The sequence below is a fragment of the Penicillium macrosclerotiorum genome, assembly GCF_028827735.1.
Source record: "Penicillium macrosclerotiorum strain IBT 26536 chromosome Unknown utg000006l_segment0_segment0, whole genome shotgun sequence".
Lineage (NCBI taxonomy): Eukaryota > Fungi > Ascomycota > Eurotiomycetes > Eurotiales > Aspergillaceae > Penicillium > Penicillium macrosclerotiorum.
Genome location: NW_026643085.1, coordinates 2,800,047 through 2,825,870, shown reverse-complemented (window position 1 = coordinate 2,825,870; position 25,824 = coordinate 2,800,047). Strand labels below are relative to the sequence as shown.

Genomic DNA, 25,824 nt, shown 5'->3' with positions numbered 1-25,824 from the left:
GGTTGCTTGATATCATTCATATCATTAACCCTGACCCCTTGTTCGAAAGTTGGTTCACCCAGCTAGGCCTAAATACGAATCCGTACCTAGCCTAGTGGGCTGTGGGACATAATCCAACTTCGAAAGCGATATGCAGGCTGCTTCAACTATATACTATATGCGCGCGTACGTACATGTAGCGCGTTCATCCCGCCCTGAGTCTGATCCACCACGAGCTCCAGGCTCAAGGTCTGGCTGTCTCCACCATCATGGTGGCAATTCATTCTAGCGTGACGCTACTGCAGTACTATCTCCACTCCGACAAATCAACGAATCAACGCCAGAGAATGCGTCGGCCATTGCTTCTGCCTCCATACGACCTTCGCGCTCTCCCCGGAGCTCATAATTTGGGGGGTGCATAGCCGACGAAGGAGGAAATCATGGCGCAGGGGTGGAGCTGGAGCCTCGCATGGCCTTTGCGGGAGGGACGATAAGAAGAACCCATCGACCTGAGACCCTTTGAGGCAATAAGAAACCATTCACACATCCTAAGTCGATATGATGATATCGGGAGAGACACCAGTCTGAATGAGTGTTGTCTATCACCCTTGTCGGAAAAGATGTGGAAACTTCCAGGAGCTCCACAGCCGGGCCAATCCCCGGAAGCACCTCAAGAATCATCAGGAACAGTTGCATCTGTAAATGGAGGCGTGGGAGGAAATCGAGAACAAGGATCGACTACCGCGCAAGAGGCGCCGACAGCCGCATCGGGCGGAGGAGGACATCGCTCAATTGGCTCAGAATTCAATATCAACCCAGTGACGGGGACGATGAGTCTCAGTCTCCCGCTTCACACGTCTCCGGGGCGTTCAAGTTCCGGGCCCAAATTGGCTTTGAGTTACGACTCGGGGAGTGGAAATGGCGTGTTTGGGATTGGGTGGCAGTTGTCGACCCTGAGCATCTCGAGAAAGACATCCAAGGGGATTCCCCGATATGATGATGCCGATGTCTTTGTTTTATCCTCGTTTGACGATCTTGTTCCCGTACAAGCACGGGCAGAGGTCAAGCCAATAAAGGAGAACGTCGTGATCGATGGAGTGGCCTATCGCGTGCAGCAGTACAAGCCTCGCCTGGAGACGGAGGTCAATCGAATTGAATGCTGGACGCGAGAGGACAATCCGGATGATGTGCACTGGCGGACTGTCAGCCCCGACAACCACACGACCTTGTTTGGAGAAGAGGAGGAATCTAGAGTGTTCGACCATGCAGAAGGCAAGACACAGATCTTTTCGTGGTTGGCAAGTCGCACCGTCGACGCTGCTGGCAACGCAATTCATTTCACATACAAACGGGAAGACTTCCGCGGAAGCGACTCGCTGGATCCGGAGGATTCCATGTGCGAAATTGATCGCACCGACAGCTCTCGGAGCCGGATGAGGTATCTCAAACGCGTGCGGTATGGCAATCTTTCTCCGAGCCGTGACCTGGAGACCTGGAGGATTATCAAGTACACCGGTGACTGGATGTTTGAGGTCGTTTTCGATTACGGTGACCACGAATCTATCAACCCGAGTCCTGAAGAGCAGCGAACATGGGAAATTCGGAAGCATCCCTTCTCAGTGCGATCTGCTGGCTTCGAGCTCCGGACGTATCGATTGTGTCGGAGGATTATGATGTTTCATCGATTCCCAGACCAGATGAAAGGCAGGGCATATGCCCTGGTGTCATCCACGGAGCTGAACTATACAAATCATAATGGAGTCACGCTCCTCAAATCATTCCAAGCCACAGGATACCTGCCCCAGGGTATGAGCATAGAGGACTGGCCTTACCAAGAAAGTCTCCCTGCTATTGAGTTTGAATACACTCAGATGACAGATGCACTGAGCATGAAGGTGAAGGAGGTCCCTCGCGACACACTCCACCATATCTCGAGTCCGACCGGATGGAGGACAGAGTGGATCGATCTTGATGGTGAAGGAGCGCCAGGGTCCCTACTCGAAGTCCCAGGCGGCTCGTGGTGGTATCAGCGCAACGAGATGCTGAAATCATCCAGCTCAGAGACCTTTGGTCCCGTGAGAGAGCTCCCGCTGCGTCCAAACACGACCTCCCAGGGCCATCATTACTTTGAAGATCTCAACCGCAATGGCCGCATGAATGTGGTCTGCTTGGATTCAATCGGAGCAGTGGAAGGATTCTACGAGCGAGCAGAGGCGCATCAGTGGGAGTCCTTTCAGCCGTTTCCCGCGAGTCCTTCTGTTCCTATTCAAGACTCGGCAACCAAGAGGATCGATCTGACCGGAGATGGATTGGCAGATCTACTGCGGGAGGAACCAAATGGGGAGATGCTCTGGTATCCATGCCTGGGCAAGCGAGGATTCGCGGCCGCACAAAAGGTGCTTGTCGCCGAGGATGGGCCGCGACTGGTCTCCCATGATCCTACAACCCAGATATACGTGGCTGATATGACTGGCGACGGTCTAGCGGATATCGTCGAAGTGCAACCAGGAAGAACATCGTACTGGCCAAACATGGGGCATGGAAGGTTCGGAAGCAGGATTCACATGGGACACAGTCCCTTCTTTGACAGCCAGGATCAATTCAATCATAGCAGGCTGCACCTTACCGATGTGTGTGGCTCTGGCACAACGGATATCGTCTATCTGCCCCCTGAGGGAGGCATTCACGTCTACTTCAATCTGGCCGGGAATCGGTGGAGTGACCTCCTGGTCATCCAGAATTTCCCCACGTTGGACACAATGTCGTCAGTGTTCACCCTCGATCTTCTGGGAAAAGGAACCAGCTGTCTGTGCTGGAGTGGTCCAGTTGCCACTGGGACGACGCCTTCAACCTTGCGATATATTGAGTTGACTGGCGGCATCAAACCCTACCTGCTACATCGATACACGAATGGAATTGGCAAAACTACAACAGTCTCATACCAACCCTCGACTAAATACTACTTAGATGATGAGCAGAGCGGCAACCCATGGACCACCAGGTTACCGTTTCCCGTGCACTGCGTCTCACAGGTCACGATGGAAGACTGCGTGGCTCAGACGTCCAAGAGAAGCCGCTATGCCTATCACGATGGCCACTTTGATGGAATAGAGCGAGAATTCCGCGGATTTGGAATCGTCGAGCACTGGGATGAGGAGGAATTTGGGGGCGGCGACGCATATCTTCAGCGTCCGCCCATACAAACCAAGGAGTGGTATCATTTAGGGGCAGGATCAAGCTCGATTGAAGGACCATGGAAGGAGTTTGCTTTAACATCATCAGTCCATAAATTTCCCACGGATCTAACACCCGAGGAAGAATATGAGGCTCATCGAGCATTGAAGGGCCAAAAATTGAGAGAGGAGTTATATAGTGCCGATGCGTCAAACCTGGCCCATCTCCCATACTCTATTGGGGAGTTCTCATATCAAGTACATCGTGTGCAGGCGGCTTCTAGCGAGAGAGCCGGTGTCTATCGAGTGTCACCCCGCGAGTCTATTCAGACGGTGTCTGAGCGAAAGGAGGCAGATTCTCGAATCGAACGAGTTCTCACTCTAGAGGTAAATGACTATGGCGACATCATCAAGTCCCTGACGCTGCATCATGGCAGGCAGAAGAGCGACCTGCCGGATATAAAGGATCGACGTCGACAGGAGGCGACTTGGGCCACGTACACTGAGAATATCTTTACGGACTCCGTCATTGAACTGGACTGCTTCCAGAAGCCACAGCTGGCTTTGACCAGGCAATTCGCTATCACTGGTTTGAATGATCCAACCTCCATTGATACTGAAAGACTCACCGCAAATGGATTCGCCTACTTGAACGATATGGAAGCGATCTCTTACACGACCATGGATTTGTATGATGGGACTATGCCGCGAAAGAGTTTGGTCCAGGAACAGCGACTATACTACCTGAATCGAACCCTGGCAGCACCACTCGGATGGAGGCAAATTGAGGCTTATTCTGTTCTGGATCGGTCGTATTCACTGGTTTTTGGGGACGATATTCTCCAGAAGCATTTTATATCGACAATCTTCCTTGATGAGAACAGTTTAAGTCAGGCTCTTGAGCAAGGTGGATATGTGCGACTGGACGATGACACTCGTATCTGGACTCCGTCAGCACGGCAGCTATTCTCCAAGAATGCAGACCAGAATCTACAGATGGCGCGTTATTCCTTTTACCAACCTTCCATCACAATCGACCCGTTTGGAGCGGTGACAGTCCTGGAGTTGGATAAGTACCAGTATCTTACCCAGAGCACCATTGACGCGGTGGGGAACATCATTCGCTTCGATAATGACTACTGGCATCTTCAGCCGTCGCAAACCACGGATATCAATGGAAATCGTCTGCAGGTGGCCTTCGATGCATTCAGCTGCGTCATCGCTACAGCTCGAATGGGCAAGAAATCTGAAGAGCTGGGTGATTCGTTGCACGATTTTGCAACTATTGTCAGCAGTGACACAATGGAGGCATTCCTGCAGGACCCCTGTGGTGCAAATACACGAAAGCTTCTTGGAAACGCGAGCAACCGGACTTTGTTATATCGCGGCCGGTTTGAGATGGCAGAAGGCGTGCTTAAGCCTGTCGTGCCGGCACTGCAAGCGACAATCACCTGTGATGCACACTCCAGAGATCGGAAGGAAGACTCTGCGGTGAGCGTTTCTATCGTCTACCTAGATGGTAACGGTGCACCGTTGCAGGCGACTACCCTGTGTCACCAGGCCAAGGGAAAGTCCCCGACTCAATGGCGGATCAGTGAATGGATGATCAAAGACAGCAAGGGGAACCCAGTCCGCGTCTGCCAGCCGAGCTATGCATCCGATCACCAGTTCCGCTTCGAGGCCAACATTGATTCTCCGAAGACAACAAATCTGCTTGACCCTCTGGACCGCATACGGGGAGTCCTATACGCTGATCATACATGGAGCAAGCAAAATGTAACCCCTTGGTCCACCATCGAATACGATGCCGGCAGCACAATTACCGACGAGAATCCAGCTCTGGATCCGGACGTTGGGCCATTCTTCAAATCTCTACCAGAAAAAGCATACCTACCAAACTGGCTGGCACGACAGAAGGAGAACGGCAGTACAGCAGCGGAAAAATCACTCGTATACTCCGGCAAACGAAGCATAACTCATCTCGATGCGCGTGGTCAGGTCATTGGAAATGATCTTGTTCTCGGGGATGGCAAAAGTCTATCAACTCGACAAGCATATAACATGGCGGGGCATCTGGTTTCTCAGTCTGACGCCCTGAACAGGATAGTCCAGGAGCAGGACTATAACCTCCTCGGCCACAGCTTGGTCACCAGAACGATGGATTCTGGTCAGACAACAGCGTTTCTTGACTGCCAAGGAAAACCGTTATATCGCTGGACGCACAAATATCGACGCTTTCATCATTCGTATGATATCTTGGGACGCGAAACTGAGTTGAGAATGACAGATATAGAGCAGGGCCTCGAGGAGGTTGTTCTTCACCGGATCACATACGGGGACACTGAACTCGGAGCGACTGCTGCTAACTTACGAGGAAGTATTGTGCGTGTGCAGGACCAATCTGGGGAGCTCAATAATATTCAATTGGATTTCAAGGGGAACTGTTTAGAGCAGTCCTATCAACTCGCGGTCAACTTTAAGTCGGTCCTGGATTGGGATTCAACGGTGGAGTTGGAAGACGAGCCACAGTCCTCGTATGCCACGTTTGATGCTCTGGATCGAGTTGTGCAAGCAACAGACGCGAGTGGATGCCAGACGATGACATCGTATGATCTGGCAAATAACCTTAAGACACTAACTGCTCGATTGAAGGATGACGATTCTCCACACTCGCTGATCTGTAATCAAACCTACGGCGCCGACGGGAGCGTACTGAAGATCGTCTACGGCAACGGAAGCATTCTGGACCATGTATACGACAAAATGACCCGTCGCCTCGTGCGAAAGACACTCTCTCGAGAAAGCCGTGGAATTCGATCGCAAGTTCAGGATCTTCATTATTCCTGGGACTGTATGGGGCGGGTTATCCGCAAATGGGATGCGGCGCAGCAGCCGTGGTTCTTTCGCAACAGTCGGACGGACCCCGAATGGACCTACACTTATGACGCTCAGGGCCAGCTGGTGTTTGCAACAGGCCGCGAACAAGTCAACTCCTCTCATGCCGGAGCCTATCGCTTGTTGGCTCCTGGTCTTCAGAAACCATCCAGGCTCGGTCTGGAGATGTGCCAATACCGTGAGACGTATCGCTATGATGATGTTGGGAATATCCTCTCCATTCATCATGGAGCTCCAAACATCCCCTCCATAGCCGGCTGGACTCGAAGGTTCCAGTATGAAGAACAGAGCCAGCTTCAGGCAGGTGTGATGGGCAATCGTCTCACTAGTACAGTGACTGGGGGACTCCGTGAGAACTATGAGTATGGGTCTTCCTATGCCGGCCAGAGTGGCTGCATGACAGCCATGGCTGGCTATTCAACTCTCACTTGGGACCACATGGACAAGCTGCGGAGTTCCTCTCGCCAGATCACGCGGGATGACAACACCGGGGAACGGACTTGGTACGTCTACAACATGGTCGGAATGCGAGTACGCAAAGTGACCGAACGGGGCGGTATTTTAAAGAATAGGATAAAGGAGCGGGTTTTCTTCCCTGGTGTGGATATATATCGAACTTACTCCGGGGATGGGCAGACGCTCACAAAGGAGAGAATCCAAAGCCATATTCAGAGTACATCAACGACTGCCGTTGCCATCCTGGAAAGAGCTGGAGGAGGCGACAACAATGGAAAATCGACTCTGATCCGTTATCAGCCAGGAGAAAGCATCGAGCTGGACGACACGGCTGGCCTGATCTCATACGAAGAATACACCCCCTTTGGGGCGACGATGTTATGTGCCATCACCCGGGATATTGAAGCAGCGCGGAAATACCGATACGCTGGATATGAGCGAGACTGCGAGACCGGACTTTACTTCTGCGACCAGCGATACTATGCACCCTGGCTGGGTCGCTGGAGCAGCCCGACCCCCTGGGCCTTGTTGATGGGTTTAACCTATACTGCTATGTCGGCAATGATCCAGTCAACATGTTTGATCCCACGGGGACAGCAAAAGATACCAAATTGTTCTCCGAGAAATCGCGTTTACCAGCCGATGGGACTACGAAACCCGGTCAAATGAAACAAGAATTGCAGGGCTATAGTAATGGCCAGATACCTTCAAGGGTGTCAGAGAGGACTCAGCAAGCATTTGAGGCTGCCGGTATCGAGGGCTTGGAAGATCTTGAGCCAAAACGTGGCAAGAAAGATTCATCAGGTGAGAAGCATCATATCATGTCCCAGAAGTGGGCGGGGTCATTTCGAGTGGCGGGATTTGACGCTCATGCGTTTACCCTCTTTTGCTCGCCTAGTGCGCATGGCTCTGTGGGCAGAATCGGCGACAATCGATGGAACGACTTCTGGACCCAAGTCCGGCAGGACGCCTATGACCACTATTTTGATTTGAACAAGACCGAAAATGCTGCGAAAGGCACTAATAACGTCTATGAATTCGACTACAAAGATCTGGCGGCGTACATTCGTAATAATCGCGTCGAGCTACGCAAAGATATCGTCAAAATCGTCGGCGAAAATCTGCGGGACTTTGTGACCGAATGCGGTGGGCACGAGGTAACCGAGGTGAAAGACCTGTCGGAGTACATGGTCGCCGACTATCACTCTAGTAAGAAACTCGGCAGGCTACCGCTGCACACCAACAAGGAGTTCCGACAGCTACAAAGGAAATTCGCGCCGAAGTTCACAACAGAAGAGCTGTTTGACAATCTCCCCAAATCAGTGACAGATGGGATGCCAGTCAAGAAAGTGAAGGCCCTCCTATCTTTTACGTTGGGGTTCATCAACAAGTCCAAGCACGGAACCACGAAGCCCTTCTAACGATGACCCATTTCAGATAAAGGGGAGGTAGATGGAGATAAATATCAGACAGAGCAACAGAAGAAAATTATACAACTTCTATATCATAAGTAAAACTGATAGAGGCAGGCTCTTGTGTGTAGTTTACAGGCACCTATGTTGGAGGAAATGTTATCTTGAGAGTGGCTAAGCAGCGTACGTAGATTATTTTTTGATGCTATGGGGAGCTTGGGCTAACAAAATGCATAAATGATATCCTGGCTAAATTTTATTATCCTCCCCCCTACTTCCTATCGCCCATCATCTGATATCGGAAGAGCACAAATACACGGGCCATTCGCTCGATCATGGCCCCGATCTTCTTCGATTCAACCACCTCTTCATCTTCAGTCAGTGTGATATCTTTGTGGGTGTGTGGGTCGGTTGTTGTGCGTATCAGATCGAAGGTAAGAGCAGGGCTTGATGACATGGACACAGAAAGCTTCACCCCGTGGAAGCAGGTTAGCCCTGGAAGGTGTGGATCAACCTCCTTACTGGGACTGCTAAGTACTTGGTCATGGAACCTCACTTGGAGCCGGGACAAGGCTCCGAGGTCAGTTGACTCCCAACCAATGAAGACAAAAATCTCGCGAACGGTCGAAGCGCCGTTGTGACGAGCGTAGAACGGGATCATGTTCGACAGGTTCTGCAGCGGGATGGACCGGGGGAGGATTTGAACTCCACTAGGAGGCCTTTTAAATGCATACCACGCGTTAGAGAAGTCATTCTGTATGTCAAGCGTGGTGTATAGGCCCGCCGCGGCGGAAACGGCAGCAGCGGCATCAAAGTACTTGGCCAGCTGTTTGGTTGCCGCATTTGCTAATTGCTGACCGGCATCGCGAGCCGTGTAGCGGATCTGGAGGACGATATCGGAGATCGTCCGGTAGTCAAATGAGCGATACTTGGATGGCAACGCGATTGTCCAGCTGCTGATAGCCCCGGCTCCTTCCATCGGCATGTAACGCTCTCCATGGAAGTCCAATGTCGCGACGCCCGGGTCCTGCTGTCCGTGGCTGACAGCAATGGCAGTAATCGGGATTTTGTCCTCGTGGAAGCGAGCGTCATCAAGGCCCTTAGATGCATAGTCACTGCCCTGCAGGTTGACGGTGGGATCAACTCGGTAACGATGGCTTGTCAGGGTGAGAGTGCAGTTGACGCTGCTGTAGGGCCCCACGATGCAAGGTATTGTCACAGCCACGCTCTGGATGCGCCGATGATAATGACCCGGGTAGTCAAGATCGAACAGCTCTTCTGGCAACGAGAAACTCGCAAGACCCTCTTCTCGCACACGCAGGAGAGCCAGCGGATCAACCTGGCGAAGGGAGATGTTCTTGACGATCTCGAGGCTGCTGGGCCGGTGGTGGATATACTCGCGCTCCAGATGCTTCAGGGCCCGATAGAGGCCTTCACCAGCGAGCAGGCCATCATGAGTCGAATCCCACACACCACTCGAGGGGACAATGGCGCTTCTACTGGACTGGTACCCAGTTTCAAATTGCAGTGCCCGCTCCGCTTGTCGAGCCATCTGGAGAGCGAGGATATAGGTGTGGTACAGGTGATCTCGTAGCGAGTTATCCAGCCAGCTGTATAGTTGGTCGTTGGTCCACTTGCTCATGAGATAGTCCTTGACGTCAGCGGTGTGCTTGATCTGCAATTCTTGCAGTTTGAGCTCGTTTTTCACAGCATCGATTCGATGTTGGTGCGTCTCGATCTGCTTCTGAATGCCCCGAAGCTCCAACCCTGCCAGGTTAGCCTGCAGGCGGCGGTCCTGCAATTGCATATGCAGTCGATTGACGCGCGATGCCTGCTGGCTATCTTCGCTCAGCATCTGGGACGCGAACCGTGCGCCGCTGGCAACTAGTGAGAAGTGCTGTCCCCAGGGCGGGTTGGAAACGTTCACTCCAATACCCCAGGGCGCCACCTGCGTGCTCAACCCCGGTAGCATGGCGAGCGTGCTGGCCATGACATCCGCGCCGGACGCAACCAGATTGGCCACGCCAGCCTCCATGGCCCGCTCAATCTCCGTGGCCTCCAACACATTGAGACGGGAAATCTCGACTTGGCCAGATTTGATAGTCGTCTTGGACAGAGGCACATAAAGCTGGTCAATCAGGGTAAAGTCCTGTGTAGCCGTGGGTGCCATAGGATCGTCACCGGTCAGATTGCTGAAATAATCTAAGCGCATCAGAGGGCTCCGGCGGGTTTCCTGGAGCTGAATCAACGTCTTCTCAGCCTCCTCCAGCTGAGACTCTTTGATTTTAAGCATGAGACCCTGAACAGTACATTCGTGAGACGCATTGAGCACGGCCAGTGCCTCACCGTCCCTTCGTTCTTTGATTGATAGATAGGTCGCGCTGCTCGTCTTCAACTCCTGGGCGAGATCCAGTGCTCGCTGGAGCAGGCCCATGAACCGGTAGTTTGGCATCGGGCCATCTTCCACCGAAGGCGACACAGTACTCGTGCCAGATCGTGCGAGCATCTGCCGGCCAGCCTGTCGAGGATCAATAACGGGCCCGGAGGATGGGGGCGTACGCGGCTGACCGTCGATATCCAAGGAGTGACGGATCTTCAGGAGCCGATCATCTATGGTGCTGCGCAGCTTGACGATTTCTGGGTTTATGGCGACACAGAAGTAAGAACTTGGCACGATGCCCACTAGTGTCTGACTGCTTGTCGAAGGCGACGAGGGCAGTGTGCTCCGCGCATGAGGTGGGATATAGAAGGGTAAGAGAACCTCGAGATCGACATGAGCGTTGGACAGATCATCAACGGTAGCTGAAAGCTGAGAATAGCTCTGGACAACTGGCTTCACGGTCTTGGGGATAGTCACTGGCGCCGGACCAAAGATGTGAGCTGCCTCGACATACCGCTGGATTGCCAGTGGAATGCTCTCGGCCGTGAAATGTCGGAAGTGATGGTCTCCGGCCGCAATCAAGATCTCGATATACTTCATGGCAGCGCGCTTCATGTATACCAATGGTCGGTTACGCGCGACGGAGTGGGCGTTGAAAGGGTTCCGTCGCCATTCCAGCACAGGTACCGTCATCGCATCCTCGGCCCCGCTGCTCGCCTGTGCTTTGCTAAGAATGGCGCTGAGCGATCCAGCATTACGCACATCTGGCTCTCGAAAAGGCGCAAACCGCCAGCAGACGGTGGTTTGGTCGCCTCCGGGAAGCTGTTGCTGCTCCCGGGCCATGCGAGGATCAAATATCTGACGAGCGACACGGAGGGCCAGATCGAACTTTTGCACCGCCATGAGCCGCTCCATTAGAAGCGAAATCATGTGGAATCCCAGCTCCCAATTATAGATGGCAGCCGGTGTTGCGCTCTCCTTGTAGGCGCTGCCCTGGAAACTGCCGAAGACAGCTGGTGCCAGCGAGGGCGACACCACGTCACGATCCCTCATTTTCATATAGATACTCGCCATGTCATCGAACACTGTCGCCGCTTCAACAAGGGCGGGTGACACGACGTGGTCAAACCGAGCAGGCACGGGGGGGAAACACTGCCCTTGGACATGGACTGTGGCACGGCGAACCAAGTCTGGGCAGTTTGTGCATCCTCCTGCGCCATATCGAGGACCAGTGCCGTGGACTGGCTGTAGCTTTCGAGCGATGTTGTCCATTCAATAGTCCGCAGCGCAACATCTGGCATCTTCGTCAGACTCACACCGGGCATTTCCGCCAGCATAACGGCTTCCATCTCCTTGTGCAAAGTCACTCCCCACTTGGTTCGCCAGCTTTCAACATCAAAGTTGATAGGGTATCCGATATCTGGGATGACTCGGCCAAAAACGGTCGCGGTGGTGTCCTTATGATTCAGGCTCGTGGATGGACTGGGTGGGTGTGCGAGGATCTCCTGTCCCCTCAGCTGGAAGCTTCCCACCGGCACAGATACAGTTCCATCACCTTTCTTCACACATCGATCGACGTGAAGTGTCAACCGAGTGCTCTCAATTTGTTTGGTCTTCCCGGGTTTCTCCTCATTGGCGACTCGTTGTGCCATAACCTCCTTATGCGTCCAAAATCGGAACGAATTGATAGAGGGGAGCTGGCCACCGTCGACTTCTAGAGTATTGACATCCAGACTAGTGTGTGAAATAGAAACGGGAGACCACTGCCTTCCTCGCTGGACAGTAAGGCCAAGCTTGATCTCCCTGAGTTGTGTTAGCAGTAGTCAAGAAACGATAGCCGACAATAGATCGCTTGACTAGCGTAGAACATACCAGTATCCTTGAGGCTTTGCTCCCGGTTGTGGGTAGTGAGTTCCCTCTATCGGAGCAACTGAAGATGTGTCCCCCATGGGGCGAGTCTTAGAAGTGATATGGGCAATGAATAGATGCAGCTGCTTGCTCATCATGACGGGAACAACATATGCACCGGCTTCAGAGAGTGCCTGACCACTCTCGTCAGTGACATGGGTTGGGATGTCCAAATTGAGCTTCTCCCATGGCGACCAGGTCGGAGTTACCTTGGTGTCCACCACAAGCCCATCCATCCGGCGATAGAAGAAGGTATATGGCGAGGTACGAGTACGGCCGATAACGTGGATTGTATAGCTCGACCTTTGGCGGTCCCAGTGGTAGCTCTGGATGTGTAGCTGCGCGGTCTCATGGGCCTGGTAGATATATTTCTTGACTAAGTCCGTCACACTCTCCTCACTGAGCTCGCTTTGCATCATCTCACGTTCAAAGTCTTGGAAAGCCGGTGTCTTGTTGTCGCGCAAGCTTGGGTCTACCCAGTTCTCTGGGTACAGAAATACCTTGCGGTTGGCCTCCCAGAGCCGGTATTGCTGCATCCACGCCCATCGGTCAGTGGGAATGACGCTCGCTAAAATACCCGGTTCAAGGCCCAATAGACAGCGTTGGACAAAGAGCTGTACCGTAGCAATTGCTTGAGACATACGATTGGTACGCATGGCAGCTCCCATCTGGACATCCAGCAACAAATACTCGAACAGGCTGTCTGCGTCACGCACATTCTGGGCCTTGATCGAAGGGTGTTGAAGTAGATACTGAATCAGGGCATCGCGACGGCGTTCTCGCAGCTCATTATGCATGGATTCGAGGGAGGCCTGTCGACCGGCTAGGGATGAGAGCACTTCATCAATGGGAGTCTGCTCAGCAGAAGCTCCCGCCGGTGTGGCCATATCAAAGAGTAGCGACGTTTCAACCCCGTGAAGGCCATAGCGTGAAGTCCAGCCCACTTGGCGTATCAATCTCCGTGATTCGATGCCTGTGGGATCTGCAAACAATTTCAGCAGTGAATCCTGGTCAGCTCCTGGATAGTTGAGTCGTAGAAGAGCCTCCGCCCGGGAGATGGAAACCCCCAGGAACTTGGCAACTTGATTAACCAGCTCTTCCCTTGCTATATCTTTCTTCGACTTCGCTGCCCACAGGACGAGCTCAAACGCAGGCCGATTCATCCGACTCTCTGCAAGGGCCATGACACTGTGGACATTTTCCAGAGACCAATTGGAAAAGTCAAGCTTGAGGCTAGAAGACTGCTGGAGCCTCTCTAGAAGCTCCGGCTCCATACCCGCATGTGACACAAGCTGCAGGGCCCGAGACAGAGTCTGATGAATTTCACCTACAAGGTGCAGAAACTCCAGAGGAATGGTTTTATCCTTGCTAGCTATGATTTTTTCCTTTAAAATGCTGTGAAGCTTGACGCGTAACCTATCGACCAGCGGAGATAATGTCTCCAAAAGCAGCTCCAACGTCCGAGTGTCGATGTTATCAGCAACGCCCTTGAGTTGCTCAATAAGGAACATTTGGGGTAGAAGACTGGTGGCTGGTTGGTCGCTCGCGGGCTCTGATGGATTCTCTCTGGCTATATCCTGATAGATCATGTCGGAGGCCAGCTGGGACACGAAAGCAGAGACCTTGGTGTCGCTGAGATGCTCTGCTACTGTTGATGACAAACCCAGTAGTTCATCCACTGACCAACCCTGGCCTATCAGATCATTCCACTGCGTGATGAACTCGAGGGTCTTTACCGGGTCTCTCAATTTCTCCTTATTGACGAGAGGCAGGTGGTATGCACGAGCTGCTGGGACACCCAGTATTTGGCACAGCTTGGACTCATTATGGTCCTGCCAGAGTCGGAGAAGCTCAGAAATGGGCCATTGGCACAGGTCAACCAGTCGCTTGATTGCGGAGAGTTGGACTAGCATATCTGCAGTGATAGTCCCCTGGTACCCTGGACGGCAAACGGTGAGTGCTTGATCCAGGTCAGCTGCCGACCATCCTAGGCGCACCAATAGCCGGATGAACGTGCCAAGCTTGTGAAAGGTGCCAATGGCACCTGGCTTTCCTTCGGGATCATAGAGACGTAATTTCTGTAGCTTCGTGAAATCCGTCGCGGTCTCGGGATTTTGGACCAGAAGGGCGCCTTTCAGCCATGGGACATTCAAGATCACAACCAGGTCAAGAAATGCAATCCCAGCTCGCGGCAGCAGCTCTTCCTGAATTAGGGCTAGCTTTTCGCCCAGAATTCCCTGCTCCGAGGATGTGTAGCCCCAATATTCCGCTGGGGTCGGTGGTTGAAGCGGGCGCGTGTCATCCGGTGGGGAAAGCAATTCTCCCGTGATGGCCAGGAAGCTCTTTTCTGAGAGACCCAGTACTTCTGCCGCCACGGTGCGCTCGAGGTATACTGTATGCTTCGCCGCTACTGAGCGGTCATACCGGTGAGGAGACTGCATAATGGCGAGAAGTTCCTGACGCGAGGTTCCCACCGCAGCCAGCAGGTGGCGAACAACTTCAGTGCGCAGATGGAAAGGCAGAGCTGTCATCGGAGTCATGAGCTTGCCAATATACTTGTCATAAACCGGCCACTTCACGTTTAGTGGTTCAGCAGCCAGGGCAGCAGCAGTATCGCTGTCGCGACAATTATACGTGCCATAGCTTGAGATATTCGAATCTTCCAGGAATTCCACCATAGACTCCATCAGCTCATTGCTCACGTCGATATAGGGGATTTCGATCTTGGTGTTGGCACAAGAAAGCTGTAGATGCTGCAGATCCGGGCGTCGTCCAAGTAGACGGTCGAGAACACTGGGCCCCGCAGCGAGCTTCTTGGGGTCGATCCAGCAGTTCTTGAGCAGGCGCAGGAGATCGACGAAGTATGCGGGCGAACTCAGCAGCGAACAGCAGTCTTCGCAAGCGACGTTGTCCATATCGACGAGAACGTCAGCTGCGGCGGCAACTTGAGCATATAATGGTTGCAACTCTGTTCGTTTCGTCATTTCTGTGTTTGTGACAGTCGCTTGAATGGACTTCAACTGAACATGCCCCATCCCTCCCATCTCCCGCATCTCCTTCATCTGTGAAGCATCATCTGCAGCAGCTAACCCTTCATACGCGGCCACGCCAACTCCCGCGGCTGCCATCTGCATGGAGTCCAAGGTAGACACAGGCCCTCCTGGTGCCGTACGTAGCTGTGCCCATAAATGCTCGTTCCTCGACTCGATTAATGTCGCATGGGCGTGGATTTGCGTCAGACTTCCCTGAATCCCAGACGGCACTGATGCGGTAAATTGTTCCAGTGGACAGGCCGCAATTGCAGCGGCAGAGCTGAATCCCAGCTGCAGCAGGATGGCAATATCTTCCGGATAGTCCACGACAAGCGACAATCGTCGTATTGTTGCCAGAGTCCTCTGCGCCTCGGCCAGGAGTTTGTCTGTTTCCTCATTTCTATCAGCCTCGCTATCTCGCCAGATGAGGACGTGTACTGGGGTGGTGAAAATATTGAATTGGTGTTTGATGAACGCTTCTCGCAGCACATTCTCCAGTTCGTTCTCGATCGCGGACGGAATGGAAAACTCGTGGCGACTAAGCAATCCCAGTACTACCGCTGTGGGCTCTTCCTGGAATAGAGCTTGTCGCAGAGAGGCCCCCTCTGGAGAAGGAATGCGCGAATACGCCGTCTCTGCGATCCCTGCGAGACTCCAAGGTTCCTCGAGGTCATGGAACAGATCTTGTACAATTGTCGCCCTCTCGCCGGCCAGCTCGTACACATTAATCACCGTCTGCAAACGTTCGAGTTCGGGTGAAGGGAGCGCATGTACTTGTAGATATAGTTGCTGGGCTTCCCGTAAACTTGTGGTCTGCTGTAGCGCTGTGATGATTTTCTCCAGCTCGTCACTGGGGCTCATGGTGGCCCGCAGAAGCACCTCGCATTCTTTGCGGCGCGCATCTTGGCTATCTATCGATTCGGTCATTTTGTGGATGAGGGTATTGTTGCTCAGAATTCACACACTCCGTGCCTGAGACTTCATTTATCTTTGAATCAACCCCGTGACTGGGGTCAGCCATTCTCAGCGGTCGCTCAGATTCTCCCGTGTTGATTTCTTATAGTCTGGACCTCACTAGCTTCCCCCACCTTCTCCACTGTCAGCCCATGAGTTCCGGTAAACAGTTGGGCAAAGACTGTCGACGGGTAACGCCAATCACGGCCAGCCTCGTTGCCACTAGCGGCACCTTCACGAATCCTGAACGTTCGACCTGGGGGCGCTAGGTGGATGTAGGCACGGTCGATCGGGGAGAATGCCCCAGTATGTGTGGCGTAGCTGCAGGACTCGTGGATATAGCGCTCAATTTGGCTTTTCTCAGCGACGCCGGCTGATTTCTATTCTTCCTCGGCCCTCGAAGTGACAGTTTCATCGGGTTCCTCTGATCGATCATCAGTACGAATCTTTCACCAAGCCTATCCTCCGAGTCGAACAGACAACTTGCCTTGTAGATCGAAAGCGAATAATTGCGTTCCACGATGCCTCCAAAGATCGAGGTAATTGTCCTCTGCATTCACAACAATTCCTTATGGCTAACCAGATCTCTCGTATTCACATATCCAGGGCTGGGACCAGGCAACTGTCATGTGAGGGGCCAGTGTACAGACACTGTTCTGTGATCAAGCTAACAGCATCACAGTCCGCAGTGTGTGATCAACAGGTTGATCAGCCAGCATGTCTCGTTGATCCCGCCAGACGAGCTCCATTGTGAAGACGAACATGGTTCCGGGCTCTCAGATGTTGTCGCTGGTATTCCGCAGGTCATCCTCGATGTAGAAGGGAAGGCCGATCGCGTCTTACTCGTCCTCCCTCTTCTCTCTGGCCAATTGCGGATTCGAGAAAATACCAACCCCAACGATCGCACAGCTATTGAGTATGCGGTCAAGGATTGGCAGTTGGCATTTACTGTGAACATAAACCCGAATCCTGGTTAGCTTTCTCTCACCCTCAGCTTTTTTTTTTTTTTTTCTTCTTCATTTGCTATTTGCTATTCATGGTGCAACCCCCCCGGGCTTACCTGGAGGCATGTAGATACGGCCCCGAATCCGAAGTATAAGCCAACGCAGAAGGCCCTGAAAGTGCAAAAGGACTACAAAGAGGTCCACGACGGTTTAAAAACGGCAGACGGGATCACGATCTGGGACTGGCTCATGCGACTGGGAGGTAATGAGGTCAATGCAGCTTATGTCGTCAAGATGGCTAATATTTTGCATGCTAGCGAGCGAATACGGCCCCCTTGATTTGAGGTACAGCTCCTTTGGTTGCTGGACCGACGAGGACTTTCAAATCTCCGAGGATGGAGTCCATGTACCAGCCACGCAGACATTTGTAGCCGGCAGTCAGCGCAACTGGTCGGTGGACGAGCCCAAGTGGTTCCAAAGATTCGTCGAATATCTCAGCCAGTTTGACCGACAGCTCTGGCAGACTATCACTCTCGATCTTTTCCAGCATGTGGCCGCACGTCCAATTCCCGGCGGTCAGTGACAGAAATCCTACTTCCCTGACTATTTTTGAGTCAACCAGCTAATGAGACGTAGACGGCCAATCACCAATCCTGCCTGTGACGAGCCTCCACATTCAGCAATATCCATGGCTCGACTCTTCCAATACCCCCCGCACCATTTTAGATGGCCAGGGTGGTTTCAACGCCATCTGTTTTCTCGAGACCATCCAAGGGGGTTCAAAGCCCGAGGCTCAAGCGATACCTTGGCAGGGGAACTGGATCGACGGCGAGTATGCTGTCCATCAGGTATCTCTTTTTCGCGCAATATCACCGGTTTTGAGTCGATATAACCACATACTGTGGAAGGGGGTCACTCAAGCAGATCCACACTCAACATCCAGTGATTGGGAGCTACGTGACTTGCCCCAATGGTGCGAATTGATTCGTTACTGGGGCAAGGAACCCGAGAACATGTTATCCGTAATGAAGGAGCGGGGCTCGATTTATGACGTTAGCTTCTGGGACCCGGCTGGCTCCTGGGATCCGCCTGCGGCAAACAGTGCATTGCCGTCGAATGCGCTAGTCTGGAGTTCTGATTGTCGCAGGGGACAGTCACGGCATAAGAGTGGCGACCGGTGGGATCAGGGTACGAGGTATTCCCTCCTTGGACTCCTGATTAGCTATGATTAATTCGCGCTCCAGAACACATCGGGCTCTTCAACCGGTTTTCCTTCGTGCCTGGAGCCAACCAGCTATGCTTGGATACGGGATTGAAAATTAGAACCCAATATAATGATGAAGTCAAGACGTAGGTTGCCAGGCGTATATTTCGACGGAGACAAACTAACGAGCTCTATTAGACAATTGGCAGCCTGGGATAAAATCCTGTTCAAATTTGCTGACGGGCTGGATGGGCGTCCAGTCAGGGTGCTTCCTTCCAACCGACACAACTTACCCAGTTTGGCACATCCCTATACTCTAAGCGCAGCACAGAACACCAAAGCAATCGAGGAGTTAGAGAAATTGGACGCAGAAACAGAAAAGTCCCCCTTTCCTCAATTCCGTCAGGTACGTTATATGAGGTCTCCGCCAAAGGTCTGTCCCTAAAGCGAGTGCATATAGGGCCAACCGATTCCAGCCCGTCGTGGCCCCCTTCAGCCAAGACAATACTCTGTCACAGAATCCGCAAGCCTCATTTGCCAGCTTACCTATCCGCGCGCCTCTCTCTCGGTTTGTTATATCCCCAACGCTGAACCAGATGGGATTCCGCCCAACGCCACCATCGCAGCGGCCAGCCGGGATTCTAGCACCATCGAGATCTGGTGGGTGGCCACGGACGGATCAGTGCAAGGGGCGTACCAGTACGAGAGTGAGCCCTGGCGGCGGTATTGGCTCGCGGGCGCGGGTTCAGCCGTCCCAAATGCCATCTGCGCCACCTCGTGTGATCCCTCGCGCATAGATGTGTTCTGGATTGCCCCTGATGGTTCCATCCAGGGCTGTAATTTCCACCGGGACCGCGCCAAAGTTTGGAGTTCCCCGGTGGCCATCCCGGGCCACAACCCAGCCTCATTGCCAGGGACAATCGAGGCTGTCACATTGGCCCCTGGGGCGCTCGCCGTATTCTGGACTGTGAAGGATCGCATCGAAGGGTCGTTTTCCTCCAAAGCGGATAAGTGGATAGCTCGTGAAGTGCTGAGCCGGGGGGCACACGTCCAGCAGATGGTTTCAGGGCATTAGGATGCCCCTCTCTGGGCGGATTCGACCTAATCGAAGCTTGTTACGACGGCGAGATACGGGGAGCGGCACTCCGGTGGCAGCCCACGGAGGACTTTCCGGAAACCTTTGCTTCTACCGTTCTCGCGCCACCCCAATCGATTCCGGGCTCCTCTCGGTTGGCCACCGGAGGTCATGGGGACGAGCATATTGGATATTGGCACGCCACGTCGTCGGGGGGTATCATGGGTACTCGGAAGTACAAAACTGACTCTTGGAGGCAAGAAAAGGTGGCTCCGGACGGGAGTATTGCCCCTGGTGGGAGTTTGCAGGTCGCGTCTCGAGCCCTTGGGAAACTCGATCTGCTGTGGATTTCCCCGACCGGGGTCCTGAAGGGGTGTGGAGGGACAACCGACGTACTTTCCATGCCCTCTTATACTATCCGTGACGACCCAGTTGCGGCACCTGGGTCGCCACTTACAGTGTTGTGTCGGCGGGAGGGGACCTTGGACGTCTTCTTCCGAGGGCCGTCAGGGCGCCTTATCGCCGGCATAGTGAACTATGATTAGGCGATGGCGATAATCAATTGTCGCTTTCTTTATAAGGACATTTCTCCTGTATTCACGTTGGATCAGTACTTAGAAAAAGATTGAACTGGGGTCCCCAAGATTCAGTTTCATTGAGTTTACATCATACACACTTCCTTATTTTGAGACATCAAAGCAAGGGTCGAAGTCAATGCCCGAGAGATAGATGTATGTTGATGATTGAAATCTAGGCTATGGAGATCATGACTTTAGCAGCGAAGAGAGGAGCATGTCTACGGACTACGTCCGTCCTCTAGGTGATAGCGGGAGTATAAAAGGGGAGACCTACGAATAGGAAGAGGAGAATGTATCTGATTGTGTACTCCTGCGAGCAGGATAGTTGTATATCACATCTTTCCATCATACCGCTAGTTTCGCGCTTGGTCCGTAGCGGAGGGAGGGCGGCAAGGCCAACCCACCCAGTACATAGAATCAACCAAAAGATATTTAGAGATAATTTTGATAAAAGCAAAAAACATACAACAGCAGGGATTCGCTGGTGGTCACCCACCCAACTACTAACCTGCCGGCGTGTGGCTTAAGTACGGCTGAGCGGACGGGAAGCCCTGTTCTCCACACCCTGTGGTCGTATGTGCTAGGTTATTATCGGGGGAGAAATGTATAATCTAAGATCATGACAAGCTGGACGCCATGGGTGAGTGAGGTTAGTATGCAATAGACAGTTTTAATGCTGGGCGAGAGCGGTGATTCCCGCCCTCCGTCGCGCGACAAACGTACTGATCCTCTCAGCTGAATTCAAGTAATAAAGTCATTGGTTCACACCCGCCTGGCTGTGACTGACTGAAACTGTGGTCTCTTGGCATTCCTTATACAATCGAATACCAAACCTGGACTGGCCAAATCAACAGTGAGGCTGATTTCAAGGTCGCCTTGGGCCCAAGTTGCGTGCTGAGGTTCCCACGAACTTCAGGTACGTAACCCATTAAACTTGCTGACTGCCATAGCTAAATCCGCAGAGTGACAAGTCCACATCACGTGGACAGAGCTTCATCGCAAATGTTATCGAAATAAGCACTGAGACCTCGGTCTGTCAGCTTCTCTGATCCCGAACTAGGGCCCACCCCTTCGCAACTCCAACGGCGTTGAGCCGAAAACAACGCCGCTGCAATACGTTTGTTCGAACAGCTCTATGGATCAAAGCAGTTCGCCCAATTACAAAGAACTCTTCGAGAGAGAAACCAAACTACGGAGACAGGCTGAGGAAGAAGATGACAAGCCGAAGAACGAAACAGGTAGTTCACACAAGACTTCCCTCCTAGATATCTTCGGGCCCGCCATAACTTGCTCTCCCACCCTTGTCTCTGCCTGTTAAAAAAGCCATAATATTGGGAATAGTAACGTCTCCTGATACCCACAGTAAAAATTCACATACGTCACCTGTTTAGTGCCATTATGATACATAGGAGAACTTGCTGAGGACCTCGAGGCTGAGGTGCCAGTCGACCTAGCGGGGTTGCACCATGTGACTTTGTCCATTGGGCAGAAAGCCGCCTTCCTTATGCAAGACCCTTCCATACCAGGCCGCATCATATCTGTCCCAATCTACGTGAGAAAGTCATAATACACATACTTCTATCAGACAAGCTAATATCTTGCCCTCTACCCAGCTCATTACTTCAGATCAACCTCTATTCAAGCCGAGATGAACCAGGCGTTGACGGGGGAAGTGACGCCTGGCACTTTCACAAAATGAAATTGATATAGTATGACACAAAGGGGAAGAGGTAACTTTCAGAGACACAGGAAGGGTGAGTCGTTATACTGTTCTATTTTTGACCTTGAGATGATCTTAGATCGTGCTGTAAGCACATGCGTGCCGGAGGGTGGAGCGCAAACTCTCTCGCAAGGTGTGTATATCTCAACGAGTATACCTCCCTGCGCTGATATGTAAGGTCCGGTCAACTAAAGCAGACAAAATGTCGTTCCTAAGGAGCAAAGTGGAGACTTACCTAGTAGTCATGATCTAGAATCATTTTATCACACATGCCATCATGTGTATACGACATGCGATGGAATGCTCGTCTGATAATATGAGAACTAGTCTAGATGTGATCTGGAACCTGAACATGAAATTCGAGTAGACCTGGACATAAATTTGCAATTTATCCGTCGCAAGTGTACCTATATTCCGTAAGTGGAAGAGCTCAGGTCGTCACTACCTGGTTTGAGCCCGTTCAGGTTGTACCTGAGGCCAGCGGAGGTATAAGATGTTAATTTTGGGTGGAACAAGGCCGAAGACCTACACCGCTAGTCGGAAGCAACTGACTTAATTTCTTCATTCGAAGTGTAGCTAAGATTCTGGCCTTACAGCATAGACGTCAATCATTCAATCATACATGTCGATAACCTAAAACTCGTGCGTGTCTACTGAGAGCGGCATGTATGCTGTCATCACCTATCATGGGTAAAATAATGCCAAGCAAAGCATGTTCCAGCAACCCCGAGCCCTATCACGGCACCAACCTGGCCTGCAGGATGAAGTAGATTTAATGCAAGAGCCAGTCCTGTGCCTGAGGGGACGATGGTAGCCCCTCCCCCTGTGGCTGCCCCGAGAGCCGCCCCTCCCCCCATTCCCACAATTGCAGTTACAACGCCTGTACTCCCAGTCTGGATCGCATGATCCCATTTCTCGCGGGCTCCTTTTGGGATAGGATCCTTTGGCGTCAGGTCGATGACTGGAACGTGCATGGGTATATGAAGCCTTGACACGGGGAGCTCCTCACCGGTCACCTCCGTGGATGGCTCCGAGACGGTTTCGTCGCAGCCGCCGACCTTACAGCTGAAAGCACCAGAACTCTGACAACTGAGCTTGGCCCTACCCGCATTCGAATATACGGCGTTATCGATCATGGATGCTTGCCCGGGAAATAAAGCGCCGCTCAGGCAGACAACTTCCCTGGTAATCGTGGGGTCCTCGTAGCGGTGCATATCCTGGAGACGAAACTTTTGCACCTCGTAAGCCGCTTTGTTTATCTTCATTTCGTGCCAATTAGGGCAATGGGCGAGCTGTCTCAGAAAGAAACCAGCAGCCGTCGCAACATCCATGCGCTGCTCAACTGTGAGCAGTACTTTCCGGACGCTGGGAGAATTGAGTGGACTTCGTTGATGGAACGCCTTGGTTTGCTGGAACATGCCGGTGGCCGAGCTTTCGGAATTTGTCGCCCTCGCGTTGAAATCAGATTCGCGATGAGCCGTCAGCAACATGACTTCATAGGCTTTGCGGGCGTGTTCAGGTTTGATGTAGCCCAACTTCACGGCTCGAGCTATCTCGGTCGAGCACATCAGGGCGTTTCTCTCTTTCTCCGTGGTGAGCTTCTGTCCTGGGGCTCTCCTCGCCCAGTCAGTCCAGGCCAAGTGGTGTGCGTGTTCATCCCGACTTGGAGGTACGGGGATGACTGGATCGTCCACAGGGGTGCTAGAGGTCATATTTCTGGTAAAATTCGATATTGTACGGCCAGAGAAATAATGTAAGAGCAAATATGCATGTAGGCAACACGCCGTGGAGAGAATATGGCGGAATATAAAGCCCCACATTATCAGATAAGCGCTTTACAAAGTAAGCTGAAACGTTGGGCAGCAATGCTTCGAAACTGACCAATAGACCCTATGTCAATGATTGTGGCTGAAAGAATAAAAAAAACACATTTTCTACATGGTCATCCGTATCGCGAGATCTATATGCCGTAAACTGCTGCAGACCATCATTCATTCAAGTTTATGGATCTTTGTCATCCTAAGTGGCCATGGTGGGCCTCGTGGTGTCTGTCTTCAAATCAGATGGCTGTGTACATCATATCGATTAACATGCTGTTGGTGTTCGCTGTGTGCAACTCTCCAACCCGGCGATCTACCTCTACCCACTTGCTCAGAGCCCCCTCTCTAGCAGCATCCCATTGATCACCCGGGATGATTGAATCTCGAACTTCTGCTGCCTGCTTGAAAGACAATCTCGCAGTGTAAGGGTGCCCTTGGGCCTCCTGTGCTAGACCAAGAAGAAGAAAGGTGGTTGAAACATCGTGGTTCAGCTGTGGGTCTTGACTATAGTCAAATCTTGTCCCAAGCCGACCAACACGTTCGGATAAACGTTAACAAATGTAGCCCATTTTCACATACTCCCGCTCACTCCACAGATACTCCATTGCAGTGTGCCATAGGGTCATAGTCTCGTGACTGTATTTCCCGAGCTCGAGGTCTATTCTATTGAGCATGTCCTCGATTTCAAAGACAGACAATCCTTTGTACAGGCTGTAGAACTCACCCGCATCAGCTCTGGGAAACCTAGCCTGGTTATAAGACAAATATCCTTTGACAGGGTCGTTTCCTGCTCTGTTCATCCACAAGAAACGGCAATAAGAATCAAACGCGAGATATAGGGGGCATAATTGCTCCCAATCAATCTTTTCCAAGAATTCAAGCATGAGTCTGCGCGGATCATTCTGTGGCAGCACATGTCGTGCCATGGAAACCAGATTGGCTATAATGCAATGCTGCAGCTCCTCGTTGCCAGCTCTCTTGACCATGAGTAGTATTCCAAGGATATCAGGGAGCTGGCGATGGTGACGATATCCCACGACGGATCGGTGAAGAGCAAAGGAGCTGTTTAGCAATGCGTCGGCTCGCTGATTTTCATCCGCCTTGATTTGCCTCAATGCACGGAAGACCATGTTATGCAGCCTACTGAGGCCTGCTAGTTGTGCTCTTAGCTCTGTGCTCCTGGCGTATAGTCCCTTGTGATTTGGGGCCCATTCGCCACTGTCAAAGCAGGACTCGAAATGAACCCGAGTATTAAAAAGAAGGTATTGGAAGCTCCTGAAAGCGGTTGGGTCGCTTAACATGGTAATCTGGAATGGTAGACGGATCCAGGTGAGCTCCCGAGAATCGGACTTTTCCTTCGGCAGGTCCTTTCTCCTATCACAGTGTCGGATAACCTCTTCGTTCTCTTGAAGCACACCATCTGCAAAGACTAGGCAGTGGTGGCCATCCAGTGTCTGATCAAGAATAGCTTTTGCACGAACAGCGTCTTCCCCCCGAATATTCTTAAAGATACCGAGGTCGCGTAGCAGTTTCTTCCATTGGTGGATCCTGCCAGAGTGTCAGTTGATCACTATGGATGAAATTAAGCTATCGCTGACTCCTTACGTCAATCGCAGCTCCGATGTTTGCTCCTCGAATGCGAGCTTGGCTTCCTCTCGAGTCAGATCTTCGGTGACGAAGAGTCGGAACACAACACAGCGGTGCCCTCCATATCCCCTTGCACGTTCCATGTTAGAAACGACCAGGCTTCCTGTTAAGTGTTTCCGGTAAAGAGACTGGGGTGGCTAATAGATGGAACGAGAATATGCTGATATAAAGGATATGACAACAGCTGGTGCATAACTCGGGTCTCCCGTACTCTGGCTAAGGGACAGGCCAATAGTCACATCATACCCCAAAGACGCCTGATGACCTGTATTTGAGTGAGTCGCGCACCATTTGGCCTGATTACCAGCCTTCAAACTTCCCAATCACCAAACGCTGATACCCAGTGGAGCGTCAGCCACTTGACGTGGCACTAATGCTGAAATTACCCCGCTCTTTAGTCCATCGACTGCCAGCTGAGGTTTCTAGTCAAAACCGGGGTACGGCTGCCTTGTAACTCGATTGGTCGGCCATTTAGGAGCCCAGCACTAATGTACAACCTTTTTGTTCGCTTGTCTCTCACGCTAGCCATATTGAGAAGTTTTTTTTCCATTGGCTTACTATATGGAATACGGTTTGGTTGTAGTAGGGAGATGGCGCTTGATCAGGCTTCAAGCTGCATCATTTTATGGAGTCTTCCTTGACAGAGG

The 25,824-nt window shown here is 52.1% G+C and overlaps 7 protein-coding genes across 7 annotated transcripts; 4 read left to right on the top strand and 3 right to left on the bottom strand.

The window, feature by feature from the left end:
- Positions 1 to 599: 599 nt before the first annotated feature.
- Positions 600 to 7,172, top strand: N7462_006297 (uncharacterized protein; the record flags this gene model as incomplete). Its single annotated transcript, XM_057078015.1, has 1 exon — positions 600 to 7,172. One exon carries the CDS (start codon positions 600 to 602, stop codon positions 7,170 to 7,172), a length of 6,573 nt encoding a protein of 2,190 aa, XP_056933595.1.
- Positions 7,173 to 7,324: 152 nt separating this feature from the next.
- N7462_006296 (uncharacterized protein) lies at positions 7,325 to 7,924 on the top strand (the record flags this gene model as incomplete). Its single annotated transcript, XM_057078014.1, has 1 exon — positions 7,325 to 7,924. The coding sequence occupies one exon, from the start codon at positions 7,325 to 7,327 to the stop codon at positions 7,922 to 7,924; it is 600 nt and encodes a 199-aa protein (XP_056933594.1).
- A 262-nt stretch (positions 7,925 to 8,186) lies between these two features.
- N7462_006295 (uncharacterized protein) lies at positions 8,187 to 16,162 on the bottom strand (the record flags this gene model as incomplete). Its single annotated transcript, XM_057078013.1, has 3 exons — positions 8,187 to 11,380; positions 11,425 to 12,098; positions 12,168 to 16,162. 3 exons carry the CDS (start codon positions 16,160 to 16,162, stop codon positions 8,187 to 8,189), a joined length of 7,863 nt encoding a protein of 2,620 aa, XP_056933593.1.
- A 548-nt stretch (positions 16,163 to 16,710) lies between these two features.
- N7462_006294 (uncharacterized protein) lies at positions 16,711 to 19,957 on the top strand (the record flags this gene model as incomplete). The annotated part of the gene is made up of 10 exons (XM_057078012.1): positions 16,711 to 16,728; positions 16,796 to 16,818; positions 16,872 to 17,161; positions 17,264 to 17,395; positions 17,451 to 17,708; positions 17,770 to 18,321; positions 18,378 to 18,483; positions 18,536 to 18,743; positions 18,798 to 19,359; positions 19,413 to 19,957. The coding sequence occupies 10 exons, from the start codon at positions 16,711 to 16,713 to the stop codon at positions 19,955 to 19,957; spliced, it is 2,694 nt and encodes an 897-aa protein (XP_056933592.1).
- Positions 19,958 to 20,609: 652 nt separating this feature from the next.
- N7462_006293 (uncharacterized protein) lies at positions 20,610 to 21,308 on the top strand (the record flags this gene model as incomplete). Its single annotated transcript, XM_057078011.1, has 3 exons — positions 20,610 to 20,630; positions 20,941 to 21,021; positions 21,051 to 21,308. The coding sequence occupies 3 exons, from the start codon at positions 20,610 to 20,612 to the stop codon at positions 21,306 to 21,308; spliced, it is 360 nt and encodes a 119-aa protein (XP_056933591.1).
- Positions 21,309 to 22,387: 1,079 nt separating this feature from the next.
- On the bottom strand, positions 22,388 to 23,422 carry N7462_006292 (uncharacterized protein; the record flags this gene model as incomplete). The annotated part of the gene is made up of 1 exon (XM_057078010.1): positions 22,388 to 23,422. One exon carries the CDS (start codon positions 23,420 to 23,422, stop codon positions 22,388 to 22,390), a length of 1,035 nt encoding a protein of 344 aa, XP_056933590.1.
- Positions 23,423 to 23,769: 347 nt separating this feature from the next.
- On the bottom strand, positions 23,770 to 25,260 carry N7462_006291 (uncharacterized protein; the record flags this gene model as incomplete). The annotated part of the gene is made up of 3 exons (XM_057078009.1): positions 23,770 to 24,034; positions 24,110 to 25,078; positions 25,136 to 25,260. The coding sequence occupies 3 exons, from the start codon at positions 25,258 to 25,260 to the stop codon at positions 23,770 to 23,772; spliced, it is 1,359 nt and encodes a 452-aa protein (XP_056933589.1).
- Positions 25,261 to 25,824: the final 564 nt, after the last annotated feature.